The sequence below is a fragment of the Lepisosteus oculatus genome, chromosome 7 (assembly GCF_040954835.1).
Source record: "Lepisosteus oculatus isolate fLepOcu1 chromosome 7, fLepOcu1.hap2, whole genome shotgun sequence".
NCBI lineage: Eukaryota > Metazoa > Chordata > Actinopteri > Semionotiformes > Lepisosteidae > Lepisosteus > Lepisosteus oculatus.
The window spans coordinates 8,451,797-8,466,235 of record NC_090702.1 but is presented as its reverse complement, the minus strand read 5'-3'; the positions used below and the strand labels follow the sequence as shown (position 1 = coordinate 8,466,235).

General features: G+C 38.3%; 1 protein-coding gene across 4 annotated transcripts in view; it reads right to left on the bottom strand.

The window, feature by feature from the left end:
• Positions 1-14,439, bottom strand: part of bicd1a (bicaudal D homolog 1a) — a 141,682-nt gene that overhangs the window by 40,356 nt on the left and 86,887 nt on the right. For all 4 annotated transcript variants that reach the window (XM_069192118.1, XM_006633704.3, XM_069192120.1 and 1 more), the window contains exon 3: positions 755-907. In XM_069192118.1, the coding sequence (XP_069048219.1) occupies positions 755-907 (153 nt within the window). The remainder of the gene's footprint in view (positions 1-754; positions 908-14,439) is intronic.

Below are 14,439 nucleotides of genomic sequence, written 5' to 3'. Positions count from 1 at the left end.
GAATAGCACTCAACTCTGCAGTAACATTCAAGGATTACACACATATACAGTATAGTAAAATAAATTATGTGTTCACTTCAAGCCTTACAGACAATAAGGAGGTGTGACGCAATGGCACTCTGCAGCACCTTCTGTCTAACTGCCACAAAACTTGCTTATTGGCTTTTGGTGCCGTGGAAAAAGATTTAAATCTGTGCAATTCACTGTAGAAGGAATTTACAGTAGTTTCCTTAATTCATTGACAACCTATATGCAAAACAACAACATGAACCCTCTCTATTGTATCTGTAGGCCGCCTTCTTTACAGTAAAGCACTATTAGAGTAATTTAACAACCTCAGTTATAATCAACTGGGCGGAGCGGTGGCTCTGTGGCTAAGGATCTGTGCCTGTGACCGGAAGGTTACAGGTTCAAATCCCGCAGCCGTCAGAGGAATCCTACTCTGTCAGACCCCTGAGCAAGGCCCTTAACCCCAACTGCTCCAGGGGCACTGTACAATGGCTGACTCTGTGCTCTGACCCCAAGCTTCTCTGCCTGTCTGTGTCTCATGGAGAGCAAGCTGGGGTATGCGAAAAGACAAATTCCTAATGCAAGAAGTTGTATAGGGCTGATAAAGCAACATTATTATTTTTTATTATTATTATTATCAGCTGTTTTCCACACTGCCAGAAAAAGGGGCTAATGTGGGAAGGGAGGATAGAGTTCTGGGGGTTCTGTGTGAGTGTGGAGCAAAGGCTGGGCAGGGAGGACTGACCTGGTTCTGTTTGAGGGTAGAGACCAGTTTCTGGAGCATGATGTTCTCCTCCTCCAGCTCTGTGTAGTCCTGCAGGAGGCGTGCTTCCCGGAACTTGTACTCCCGGATTTCCTCTTTCATCCGTGTCCGCTGCAGTTCCAGCATCTCATTATTCTGCAAAACAAACCAAGCCGAGGGTGAGCCTTTATGTCAGAGAGCCTTAAGTTCAGTCTTCGTGGGTAACATTGTCACCTACACATTCTAGAGGTCTCTTTGAACCATCTTTAGCTAGCTATTTTGAGGTGCCTTATGAAAGAAGCAAACAACAACAATGGCACCAATTGGACTAACAAAAAGTGGCAAGATGTGTGGAATAATAACAACCACAGACTGAAACAGTTTATTGACAAAGTATCTAACAAACCCGCTAGAAATGACCTACCCAGACAAGCCTGGGTCAAGCTGAACCGACTAAGAACCGGACATGGTCGTTTCCTGGCCACCCTACACAAGCGGGGTCTCACTGATGACCCAATTTGCGAATGCGGCGATGGCAAGGGGCAGACGGCCGACCACATCCTATACTCCTGCCCTTGCTTCAGATGCCCCGGCAACTTCACCGATTTGGATGATGCCAGCCGCGACTGGCTGAGGCACCTGACTGTGACAATATAACTATGTAACTTCTGCTTGTTAAGCTCATACAAATAAAATAAAGCTAGCAATTTGAGGAAGCTGTTCCTTTTGACACCTTGAGTAAATGAGTAGCTGAGGACATATCTCCTCAGGCCTCTCCAATTAAAACACAATGAAAATGGGAACAGACAAAACTGTTCCTTCTAGTCCTGTTCTGTACACCACCTGTATGTACGACCTAAACAAATCATGTGGGTAGCTGCGTCAGCATGTGTAGGCTGCAAAGGAACAAGTAATAGGTTTATTCCATGCTGAAAAAAAAAGAAAGAGAACAAAATGTTTCGGCCGTGGAGCCTTCTTCAGGTGTGAGAGAGACAGGGCAGTAGGCAAAGGTAAAGTAGCGGGAGAACAAAGGTTGGGAAGGAGGAGGAGTGAGAGGCGGGAGCAGGGGACAGAAAGAGAGGCCAATCAAGAGGTGTGAAGTCAGAATGGTTGCAGAGAGGTGTGAAATGAAACTTCCAATGAATGGAGAAAATTTAAAAGAACAGTAGTCTGTCGTTAAGAGAAGGGAGAATGTGTGATCCTAGCTGCAGAATAATTTTAGTTTTGGTGGTCTCTCTGATGAGTTCGGAAAACCATCTTTGAGAACACAGACGGAGAGATTAGAGTTGTCGTGGCCGTCAGAGGTGAAATGAGAAACAATGGGCTTGGAGAGATCTTTAATCTTCACAGCCCTGACGTGTTCTCTGAAGCAGTCTGCGAGTCTCCTTCCTGTTTCTCCAATGTAGATGGCTGAGCATTTACTGCAAGAGATACAGTAAATAAGGTTGCTGGAGGTACAAGATGATGTCTGGGTGATCCGGAATTGTCCTGAGGGGCCTTGAATGAGTGTGGTGGTGGATGTGTACTTGCAGGTGATACAGCGAGCTCTGTTGCAAGGGAAAGTGCCGGTTGTGGATGGTTGTTGAGGGCGGTCAAGGGAGCTGTGAACAAGGAGGTTACGCAGATTAGGTGGTCGGCGATATGAGATGATAGGGCGATCAGAAAAGAGGGCCCCAATGGAGGGATCATCCTGTAGGATGGAAAAGTTGTGGTTAATGGTCCTGGGGATAGGAAGTGTGTTAGGGTGGTAAGGAAGCACCAAGGGAATTCGGTTGTTACGGCGGGAGTTCCTGATCGGGTTGATGGTCCGGGGGGTGTTTTTGGCTCGGGCAAGGGCCCTGTCAATGACACTGCTGGGGTATCCTCTGTTGATGAAAAAGGAGTACATTTCGAGGGCTTGGTTCTCGAAGTCGATGTCGTCGCTGCATAATCGTCGTAGCCTAAGGAACTGTGAAAAAGGAAGAGAGTTTTTAATGTGGTTGGGGTGAAATGAGCTGTACAGGAGGTAGCTGTGTGAATCCGTGGGTTTGTAATAAACTGAAGTGGACAGTCGGGGGTAGTTGATAGAGAAGTTGATGTCTAGAAACGGAAGAGTAGTGGAAGATATGTTAACCGTATATTTGAGGGACAGATGGAAGTTGGTGAAATGGTGCAGGAAGAACTAAAGCTGATCGTTGGAGCATGTGGCAGCACCGATGCAGTCATCAATATATCGTTTGTAGAGGTCAGGGACATAGCCAGTGTAGGACGCAAAGAAGCGTTCTTCTACCCAGCCGACAAAAATATCGGCATAGCCAATATTCAATACTGGATATCGCATCATCCAGGTGGATGCTGCACATTGGTGGTGGTAGAGGGGAGTTCCCATTAGCTGTAAAGCGCTTTGAGTGGAGCGTCCAGAAAAGCGCTATATAAGTGTAAGGGATTATTAAGGGGAAATTTTTTAATTATTCTTAAAGTATACTATATAACCTCATAGGTCTGTTCTAATAAATGTTTTTTAATTAAAATAATGACTTTACAGTACTGCTAGTAGCATTTAATTCTCAGATTAATTTTCATCTGTTCGTTAAGTAATGGCACTAGATACTGAAATTAAACATTGAAAAAGAGAATGGAGATTTCTGAAGCACGGATCTTTTTTTCTCAAATGTTCCTTCAAGGTAAACGTTAGGAGTTTTGTTTACACTAGCTCAGTGAAATTTGGTTTGTTTGTAGAGCACAAATTTCGACTGCCAAACAGATTGAACATAACCAAACTATAACTTCCAGAAGAGGTGGTCTCAATCAGTCTGGTAAATAGACTGAGTAAAGTTCACTTTTTGGAACTTGTTTTGTCTATAACAGGAAATGAATAATTATGATAACAGTTGTCTAAATACAGTAACTCTTCTAGTAGTAAAGCCAATACATTACTCAACAATATCCAGAGCATCAAAATGGGAGAGGTGATAGACACATTACACAATGAAAGCTGTGCAAACGAAAACAAATTCAGTAATTTATACACTAATATGAAGATCAGGTATAAAAGGATCTGAGTTTATTTAATTATTGCAGTGTGTGAATATATTTAAACCTGTTCCCCTTAAACACAGGAAAGTGGAATTGAAAACTCCAGTTCAATTCCAAACAAACACTTAGAGATTAGAAATGACAAAAATAAAGAAATGCAGCAGAAGCCATATTATCATTAAACTACAGTACATGTAAGGTACTGTAGGAGATAACTGAGTGACTTGGTTAGATTTAACTTTGAAATCCTTCTGTTCAATACGAACTCTAACTTTGTGATAACAACTCATTTTATTTATATTTCCAAAATAAAGTACTGAGAAAGTCTTGAGTCTACTGGGAATTTAGAAGCTTAAAGGAAAATTCTTAGGTGAATTGATGAGAATCCTGCAGAAAACAAAAGGCCATTCATTTTGGAGACAGCTCTGGGCCTAACTTATAAAGTCTCAGAGAGAGCCCCAACTGGGATATATCCTCCTTGGAGGAATTGATGGTACTCTGTCTTTCTTTAATGCTGGATTTAAAGGCAATGCTAATCTCTTTGCTGGCCTCATCTACTTAAATTGTATTGAGATCGGGTATTCCATTATGTGTAATAAAAAATAAAAAGGCAAAAAAAATGCAGAAATGAAAAATACCGGAAAAGAATCAAATGAAAAAATCAGAACACTCAGAATTGTTTCTCATTTCACTGCAACAGAAATAATTTCAAGCGTAAACTTCTCAAAATGAGTAAAGTAAAAAAATATATTTCTATTACTGAACAATACCTGCCTTAAAAGGAAAGCATGAACACTTATTCGCTGCAAAATTACATGCAAAGCCTCCTTTCTTACGGTATTTTAGAAATGTCTCAATGGTGGTATTCACAGGTTTAAAGCAGACAGAGAAGCCTGAAAATGTCTCTCCTTTATTAGCAACGCCTTACTCTGTTGACAGGGAGAGTCTCAGAGATGAGATAATTCACAATTTGCTGATCTCAACACAACTTAACTCATTACACCTGCTTTCCATCTTTGCAATCTTGCACACAGTTTCAGATGTGCCTTATGTTAGGAATGCTTTGTGAATACCAGGTGCATTTCATTAACCATTAGTGACCTCTCATACGCTACACAAACTCTTGATGTATTCATTATTCTTCATGAATTTCCTTTTTCTTTGTCGGCTTCATAGAAAGCTGGTGGCACAAAACACATTCCAAATCATATTCCATTTTTTAAAGGAATGCTTATCTGCAGCTATTGAAAAATATTCAAGAAAAAAAATCAGGCCTTGTGCAAAGCATTCCCATTGTTTGGTGTCTTTTTGATTAATTAATCTCCCTGAAATGTACTGTATGTGGGGAGGTTATCCATGTCATCTGGCAGAGTCAATATATATTCTGACTAGTGAAAGGTCGCCTAACCTTTTAAACACAAAATTAATGAATACTGTAAAAATCAGGAGGGTGTTTAATATTCGACTTTTTTAAGTTTCAATAATACTAATCTGCTTTATTTCCTACTACAGTTCTCTTAAAATAAATAAATGGAAATAGATTAAGTGCTATTATATTTTATATTTTAAATTATTGGTGTCCCTTTAGTTTAGTTACCTATTTAACTTTTATAACTGTGTGTAAATAATCTATTAAAATGTTTTTAATGATGTTGTAATCATTTTTTTAAAACAATTACAGTACATGGTTAGGTTTATGGCTCTGATAATGCCATAACATTCATAACATTTTATGCCTTTGAAATAAATTTACTATTATAACATTTGTAACTTAAAAATCCCAATTTATCAAATGAATTAACTGAAATATAAATATATTCTGTAAGAGCCAGTGGCAATAGAATCTAAAAGGGCCTCTTTCCTCTGTCAGGATCAAGTCTTCAATCTGTCTAAATCATTTTTTTGCGTGTTCTGTGTTTAATTTTATAAAACAATAGACATAAACAGTCAAAATTTACTTAATTCAAATTTAAGCCATTGTTTTATAAGTCAATACCTGCATTTCTGTGGCACTGTAGCTCTTATGTGTTGTATTATATTACCTTATAGAGAAGCACAGAAATAAAAATATGAATAATAAAAACTAGAAACATTTCCTGGCTTATAACCTTCGAGCAACCTACAGTACTCCTCAATACAGGTAGCTTTTACGTCTTGTAAATGGACAAATCAGGGAATAAATTTCAAGATAAATAACAATTTAGCTTTTGTAAAAGATTTATCTTTTGCAACAAGATACGATAGACAATCAGTACATTTCCATTTGTAAAGAGATTAAACTCTCTAAACAACTGCAGTGCTGACAATACTGCAGTGAAGTCTGAAGAATCTGAGTAGCAGGCAATACTCTGCAGCAACAATTCCCGGAAATATGACTGCACTACCCACACACCACAGAACAGAAAGGCAGTGCTGCTGTCTCAGGCACTCCAGTGAATCCATAGTGAAGTTAAATTATAAATGCTAAAGCTATCTTCCTTTCTAGTATTGAGGGAAACATACTAAATACTGAAGTTGCAAAGCTCACATTGTGTTTCTAAGAAGAAACCACTTTCTATACATTGACAATTTATAGGGTCTTAAAGGATTGTGCAACACCACTGAGAAGTTACACGTCCTAAAAACCTATTGCTAATAGATATACTAAGACAGGATTTAAAAAAATATATATTTAAATGCAAACATTAAAACTAAAATAATCCTCGCATCTTTTCTTAATTGACAACTGTAGAGAAACATTAAAGAAATGTTCATACACAACATTTTTAAGTGAATATTTAGTTATTGTTTTTTACAATTACCAAAATAATAAACAATTATGCCATTTAACTCACAATGACTCCTCTACAGTACATCTGGTGGTTGGCATTGATGTCTGCAACCTTGATATAAACAGTAGTGCTCCAATTGAAAGATGTACAGAACATCAGTCAAGTCTCTCACAGAGGCCAGTAAATGATGTAAAGACTTAGGAGCAGATATTAAAAACTCAAATTTTGATAAAAATCCAAAACGCTTTATTGATTGGAATCTTAGGTATAGTAGGTATAAACTTTTATCATAAAACAATGGCAATGGCAACCAGAGAATCTAGCATGACTTTGATCATCTGCAAATTCAGTACAGAGTCCATAATTAATGCTGAACAAACGTATTTACTGATATTTCCAATAGGCTTTAAAAACATTTTTCACCATTTGAGATGTATGCTTTATATTAAATATTTTTTTCAAATCAGCCAGAGGAATGCAGTGAAAACTGGTGTGACATTGAAACACATGAGGGGTCAATCACAAGTATAGTTAAAGAACTATAGAAGATTCCTGTTACTTAGTTATTAATTCACTTTGCTTTGGTGTTTTTCCTCACGGTTTGTATCATTCTTTACTACAATCTTTAGCAAAATTGCACTGCTTTTATATTACAATATTTACAGTAGCTGCTCATCAACAAGTGCAATACAATGCTAAGTAGCCTACAGGCAAGTGCTGTAGTAAATACTTATTTCCATTACAGTATGTTCCTTGACTTCAAAAATGTCCAAAATACCATTTTATGCTGCTACAGCAATGCAAATATCACTTTTACCTGCTGGAGCATTTTGATATAAAATATATTTTTTTAAAAATGAAAAAAATGAAAAAAAAATGTGCGTCAAGGAAAACACGAGAATTATGTCGGGCTCTCATATTCATTGAAAGAGTTCAAACGTGTTTATAAAATTTCCACAGTAACAAGTTTATTTTCAGAGAGTACTCCATTTCTGCAGCAGTGTCATTTTATTTGTTTTTAAACGTGGCAAATATTTGTTCTGCACTGCAATTCAGGCAAGTGCTACTGCTGCACAATGTTCAGAAGTGCTGAGTCTTTGAAATATGCTTCTCCACAAATCAGTCCCTGAAGAGTATCTTTCCTTTGACCTGCCTGCTACAGATACAATATGTACAATATGTACCTTGGTGTGTTGTGACTGACCCAGTGGTGAAACAACATAAAGACTGAGAATAAATTACTGCTGATAAAGAATAACCTCAGTCGGTTCTCACACTTTCAAGACAATATAAGCATATAATGAGACACTCAAGATTTTACTCATATAGTTTAGAATACAGATAAGAATCTTTCCAAATTTGCTTGTCTTGTGTTACAAAATTCCTGACAATTCAATGCTAGTTTTTAGCCTAAGAACAGCATTTCTGATAAATTATACCAGATAAGGGTATATTTTATGCTATAGATTCATACAGAGATCCTTCAGCCAAATAAGTGAACACATTGTTAATTTGGTTTTATGTATTGGCTACATTTGTGTCTGCAATACTATAAATGTATGTCTTGTGCACTAGCAGAGCTGGTTTTGCTGCAATGAACAATGACTGACAAAGGCATGTACAGGTACCTCATATTCCTTACTGTGGAGTTAGCAAATCATGACCAAATGCACAAGCTAATGTCCATAAGCTTTACCAATTTTACTTCTAAAACAGAATTGGCATTAATATAAGGTGTTGGCACATGGGAATGGAATTCATTTACAAGGAAAAAACAAATTAAATTTGCAACTCTAAAAAGCTGAGTTTAGGAGACTTCTGTAACAGATGTTTTTCAGGTCATTTCAGTTCATTGCTGTTCCAATGATCTTGTGAGCCTCTGGAATTTTAAAACAGCATTTTGCTTGCCACATTTGGTCTGTGTACCAGGAGCCAGCACCATCACTGTGGTAAGATCAGTCCTATACAACTTTGCTATCGACTGGGATGAGCCACCTGTTCTGTCTCCAAACCATTCGGCACATTTCGGCTTTTTCAACACTATTATCGGAACGAAGCTACAGGACAGGAAAGGACAGTGTTCTGAAGGACTGCCATCGTCATTTAAAAAAAAATGCCACTTACAGTTTTTTTTACCCTTCTTACATTTGCCTACATATCTTGTTCTGCATACTCCCAATTCCTCAATATACCTGCCTTACCCTGAGAACCACAAATGTAGACTCACATCGCAATAAGAAATACCAAACATATTCAATTGACACCAAAAATATTTAAGACTTACACGCTATTTAAATATGTATTTCCTGAATATCAGTTCTCTTCATTCCCTAGGATATCTGAAAACTCACTATAAGTTCATTAATAATAAATTACACTTTTATTAGAAATTACACTAATTTTCCAAGCAAGGGATGCATAAATCCGTTACGTTAGGACAATATTATTTCCACTATATTCAGGAGCGTTCTAATGCGATCCGCTTGGAACGCTACCAAGTTGCTTAAACCATGTGAAGAGGTGGTTTAATTAGTCCCCTACTTCAGTAACCTCTAGGACAGGAGCTGTTACTTTGCTGTTTGTTGCAGGTTTAGTACGGAGCTGGGGACTGATTTCAGAGGCCAAGTTCATTGGAATTGGTCTTAAAGGTAGAGCACTAGCTTAGCATGAAGCTTTGTGCTATCCACGGGTTGAACTCCAGTTAGTACGCTGCTTTCAGTTCGTTGCAATTGACCCAGGGAGAACATACAAACTCCACGCAGATAGCCCTGACCCTAGGACTGCAGCGCCACCATGTTGTGCCTGTACAACCATGTGTATCAATTTTTTTTCTTTTATCTTTTCACTTCTCCTGAGAAAAAGATTTTCATTTTCTATTGTATGTGTGACCTTCAGAAACAAAACAATTACTTTATACAACACAGAGTGCTGTGACTAAGAGTTTGATGAATAGTTACCATAGCATTTTGTGAACAGATCCAACATATCTTCCTAAATCAGGTTTTCTCTTCAGTGTACTTGTACATTGGGTATTAGACATATATGGCAAATAGTATTAAAGTTATGTTTAAACAGTGGGTCCTTGAAAAAGATACAATTGCACCTATGATGAAAAGGAAAGCAAACATCTATGTGACCGTGGACTGAGACGAGATTGATGTCATTGGCTCTTCACTTAAGCATTGATGTAAAAGTGGAACACAAAGACAAACTCCTGCAAAGTGAACACAAGGACAGAAAACTAATTTTTGATCTGCTTACCACTAGTACACCTAAAGATGTCAATGGTGACAGACAAAGTTACCATACTAGATGAACACAATTTTGTTTGCAGTGAAACACAAATTCAGAAGGTATTACAGTATAAAGTGCCTATCTATGTGACACTACAGTGACCAAATTAATAGATTAACAGTCTTTTTGAGGAACCAGTGACGTTGAGACACAGAACATCTTTAGAAACATGTCACTGTTTTTATGCCTCAATATTTTCAGAAAATTAAAGTGTACTGTAGTAGTGTATTGGACTTTAATAAAATGATTTTGTCATCATTTCAATCAATTACTCGTTCATGACTGAGCATATACAGTACTTGAATGACTGGAACTGTTGCTTGAGTACTAAATCACTTCATTAATAAGAGTTTTGATTGAGTAAAGGTGCTGAGGTTATTTATCCTGTTGGTGAAATTTAAGAAAGATAAACTCAGAAAGGAACCCTTTATGACCTGATTAATCAATAACATTACACTTTAGTGCCATTTAGTGGCGACATTGCAGACAAGACTAAGACAGCGTACTGTTGCTCACTGTCGGGGGTGTTCAAAGCCATAAATTTCTAAGCTGACAAGACATTACAAAAACATTTCATCAATGGTAGGTATCATGTCACCTTGTCAATATCAATGGAGCTGACCATGTTTGAGTGTGTAGTCCGGGAGTGCCTAACTCTGATCTTCAAGGGCTACTGTCCAGAATGCTTAATAAGTTCTTTAAATCTTCAGCTTCTTAAGAAGGAAAGGATTCAACACGTGCACCTAAGGAAATAAAGGGTTTAGCTGGAAAGAAAACTAGAAGCTTTCTGATCCTCCCACACGGGAGTTGTGTAGATACTACAGCATCCAGTTGTAGTCACTGATGGCAAACTGACTGCGTGGTCCTACACTGATCAAGTTCCTGGGACCTCATTTGGGGCTCTTCGTGGAGGCTCATTCTGAAGTGAAAAGCTTTCAACAGGTTTTTTCAGCAGGTTTTTTTGTCTTTCTTGTGGACACGAGAAAGTGACAGTTATGCCATAGATGCCCAGGTCCCAGACTTCAGTATTGAACATTTAAGGCATGAACAGGGAAGACTTGTGACACCTGAGACTCAGAGACCAATGAACAGACACATGCCTTTCCAGGTTCTACTGTACATAAGTAGAATAGAATCCCATAAGACACTATGTACACTATGCACTATGTCACCATAAGACAGAAGTACAGCATATACTACTTCCAGCTGTGGCCACACATGCACTAGCCTGTGTCTAAAATGTTTGCAATGTGTTATTGATAATAATAATTAATTATGCTTACACTTACAGTATATGGCACTTTTCCGGACACTCCACTCAAAGCACTCTACAGATAATGGGGACTCCCCTCCACCACCACCAATGTGCAGTCCCACCTGGATGATGTGACAGCAGCCATAGTGCTCCAGAACACTCACCACACATCAACTATCGTAGGGGAGGAGAAAAGAGTAATGAAACCAATTTATATATGAGGATTATCAGGAGGCCATGATTGGTTACATCCCTACTCTTTTCGAGAAACACCCTGGGATTTATAATAACCACAGACAGTTAGGACCTTGGTTTTACGTCTCATCCGAAGGACGGTGCCTTTTGACAGTATAGTGTCCCCGTTACTAAACTGGGGCATTAAGATCCACATAGACCGCAGAGTGAACGCCCCCTGCTGGCCCCACTAATACCTCTTCCAGCAGCAAGCAGGGTGATATGGCTGCTGGCTATTGATGCATTTTTCATATTCAGATAACTTGCTCCATAAAAAAGGATTTGTTTTAAATGGAGAAAGTAGTGGAAAAGATTATATTTTAGCCATGGCTCATGGAAATTTAATAAATAAAATTCTCGTGAGCAAAGTTCATGCTTTGTTGAACCAGTTATGGATGAAGTGTTAAATGCCTTCAAATACACAGTTTTAGCACATTGGCTAAAAATGGTTGAGTTGTAATGGTATTTGAAATATGGCTAAAATAAAGAAATGAAGAATGTGTTCTTAAACTTGAAACTTTGAAATCCATCCTTCAAAGAACTAAAACACAATATTACTGCTGTGAAAGGCTGCACTGGTTATTTTAAGAAAAAAAAATGTTAGAAGGGGTGATGTGTACAGTATGTTGAATTTCCTTTGTAGTTGGATATTAAAATTACAGAAAATGTGGTTATTAAAAAATACAGAAAATGTGTGGATGGGCTAGGGCTGGGGTTTAAATGTGTGTTGTGTTAAATTAATTGTTTTTAATTATATTTGTATGGGTTAACCATGACAAATTAAATTGATGCTTTGAAGACATCTATTATGGAAATAGTTTGTTGTTGAATTGTTTAATTTTAGATTGTTTGCAAAGTGTGGAAATGGTAAAATGAGCAGCTGTCCCTGCACCTGCTTGGATTCGATCCTGGTGACTCATGGATTCCAAAAACATTCAGCACCACTCCCCAAACAGGAGATAACTCCATCACTCTGAAAAACTGGATCCTCCACCACAGGAGAAATCTTCTCATCACCAGTGACTAGTGTGGCGCTACTTGCCTCTAACGGTCACTAGTGGGCTCAGAGACAGCTGCTATAGACAGCAGACAGATCCACTGTGCCACCAGACTGTGTCTTCTACAACCACACTGTTTTACACTGCCTAGATTTCAGAAGGGGGTGATATCTATTCTGTAACTGACTAGGTGCATGAACCCTGTTACATTTTCCTCTTCTAAATTCCTTCTACTCTCCTCCACAGCAACCTCAGTGACTGACGGGTATCAGCCTGAGAAATTCAAGTCACAGCACCACTGTAATAAGTGTAGCTCTCCATGACCCTGCTGGAATTTGATCACGGTCATTCATGGGCTCCAAGCACACAGAGCACCACTCTGTGGACTCCAGAGATAGCGACTAACTGTCTAGAGTTCAGAAAGGGGTGACGTCACTTCTGAAGCTCGCTCAGCACACTGAACCCTGTAACATAATACATCTGTCCCACCCTCCCCTTGTTTTTAAAATCCCATAGCCTCTTTAGTAAGCAGTGGATTAGGTCATACATTATATAATATTATACATTAATACATTTACCTTTGCCATATCCTTAAATAACTACATCAGTGCACCACTTAATGTTTCCTAAAATAACTTGAATTTGCTGTAATCTTAAGTGGTAAATGTGTTTAAATGCTTAGTACACTGCACATCTGGAAATGTGCTTGTTACACTTCAGCTGTGTGATCTTAATAACACATCAGGGTTTGCCATGATACAGTGTATAAAGAACGAAGACTGGTATTATGGAAGAATGGTATTTTCCTTGACTTTTACAGGCATGTCACAAAGTACAGGAATTCTCTGTGACATAGTACAGGTTTCCTGTCATCGTTCATAATCAACTAATTTTTCTCTGGGCATTGAAAAAAAAACAGCACGTCAATGCCAATACTGTATTAACACTTACTGCCTAATACTGTCATTCTAGCAATACACATTTTATCATTGTCTTCCATAACCTTTTGAGGACACCTAACTTATTTTCTCAATTTCCAATAACTTCTTTGAGGAAATTAGGTCTCATATTTTCTATATTTGAAAGGCTTTCCAGGATGTGTAGACACTTCAGAGATTAATATCTAGCCCATTCAGCCATTCCTGCGATAAAATAGATAACCTACAGAATATACTTGAATTTTTCAGCTGTCTAGTTTCACAGGGTTGTAGAGGCTTGTGCCACATCATGTCCAGATTAAAATTCAAAGGATGTTACCAAAGAGTTCACAGGCTCTTTCTCATGGTACAGGTACTTGTTTCAACAGACGTCATGTTGAGTGCTGGTTTTTTAAATAGCCCTGGACAGTGATCTTGTGTCATGAACCGATGGCAATTGAAAATGGAGAAATTAGCAAAAAATCTTCTTATGGTTAATCATCTACATATTATTTCAGGAGTGTAGCTGCATCAGCATGTTGTAAGCTGACCAGAGGAAGGGTCATTCAGGACAGGTATTTCAGGAACGACCTACTTAATATATTCGACTTAGACCTGAGCAAGATGGCTGCTAAGAAAAAACAGCTGACCTGCGTAGGGAAAGGGCTTATTCCGAAAAACAATGAGACACAGGTGTGTCTTGTCGGGAAACAAAATATAAATGCCCTGGAAGCGGTGAACCGGCGTGGAAGCCAATAGGTGAATGCATTTTTGGAGGAGATAGAGGAATCAGGTTGGTGTTTGCAAGGACGAAAGAATTACGTTTTACGGTTTGTGATTTAGATACGACGTGGATTTGTGGTACTTTACAGACTTTGGAACTTGGCTTGAATAAGGATTGAGAGAACGAATTGCGGACTGGCTTGGAAATTAAACGGACTGGAGAAATAGAGTAAAACTCCACGGAAAATAAAGAAAAAAAGTGTGGTGTGGGTACTTTTATTTCATTTACATAAACCTTTCCCCCAGAGACACCACAATGCATAGGCAGCAAAGGAACAAGTAATTGGTTTATTGCATGCCGAAAAGAGAAGAAAGAAAACACAACGTGGGACATCTGAATAATAATAATAATAATAATAATAATAATAATTGCTTACACTTATATAGCGCTTTTCTGGATACTCCACTCAAAACGCTTTAC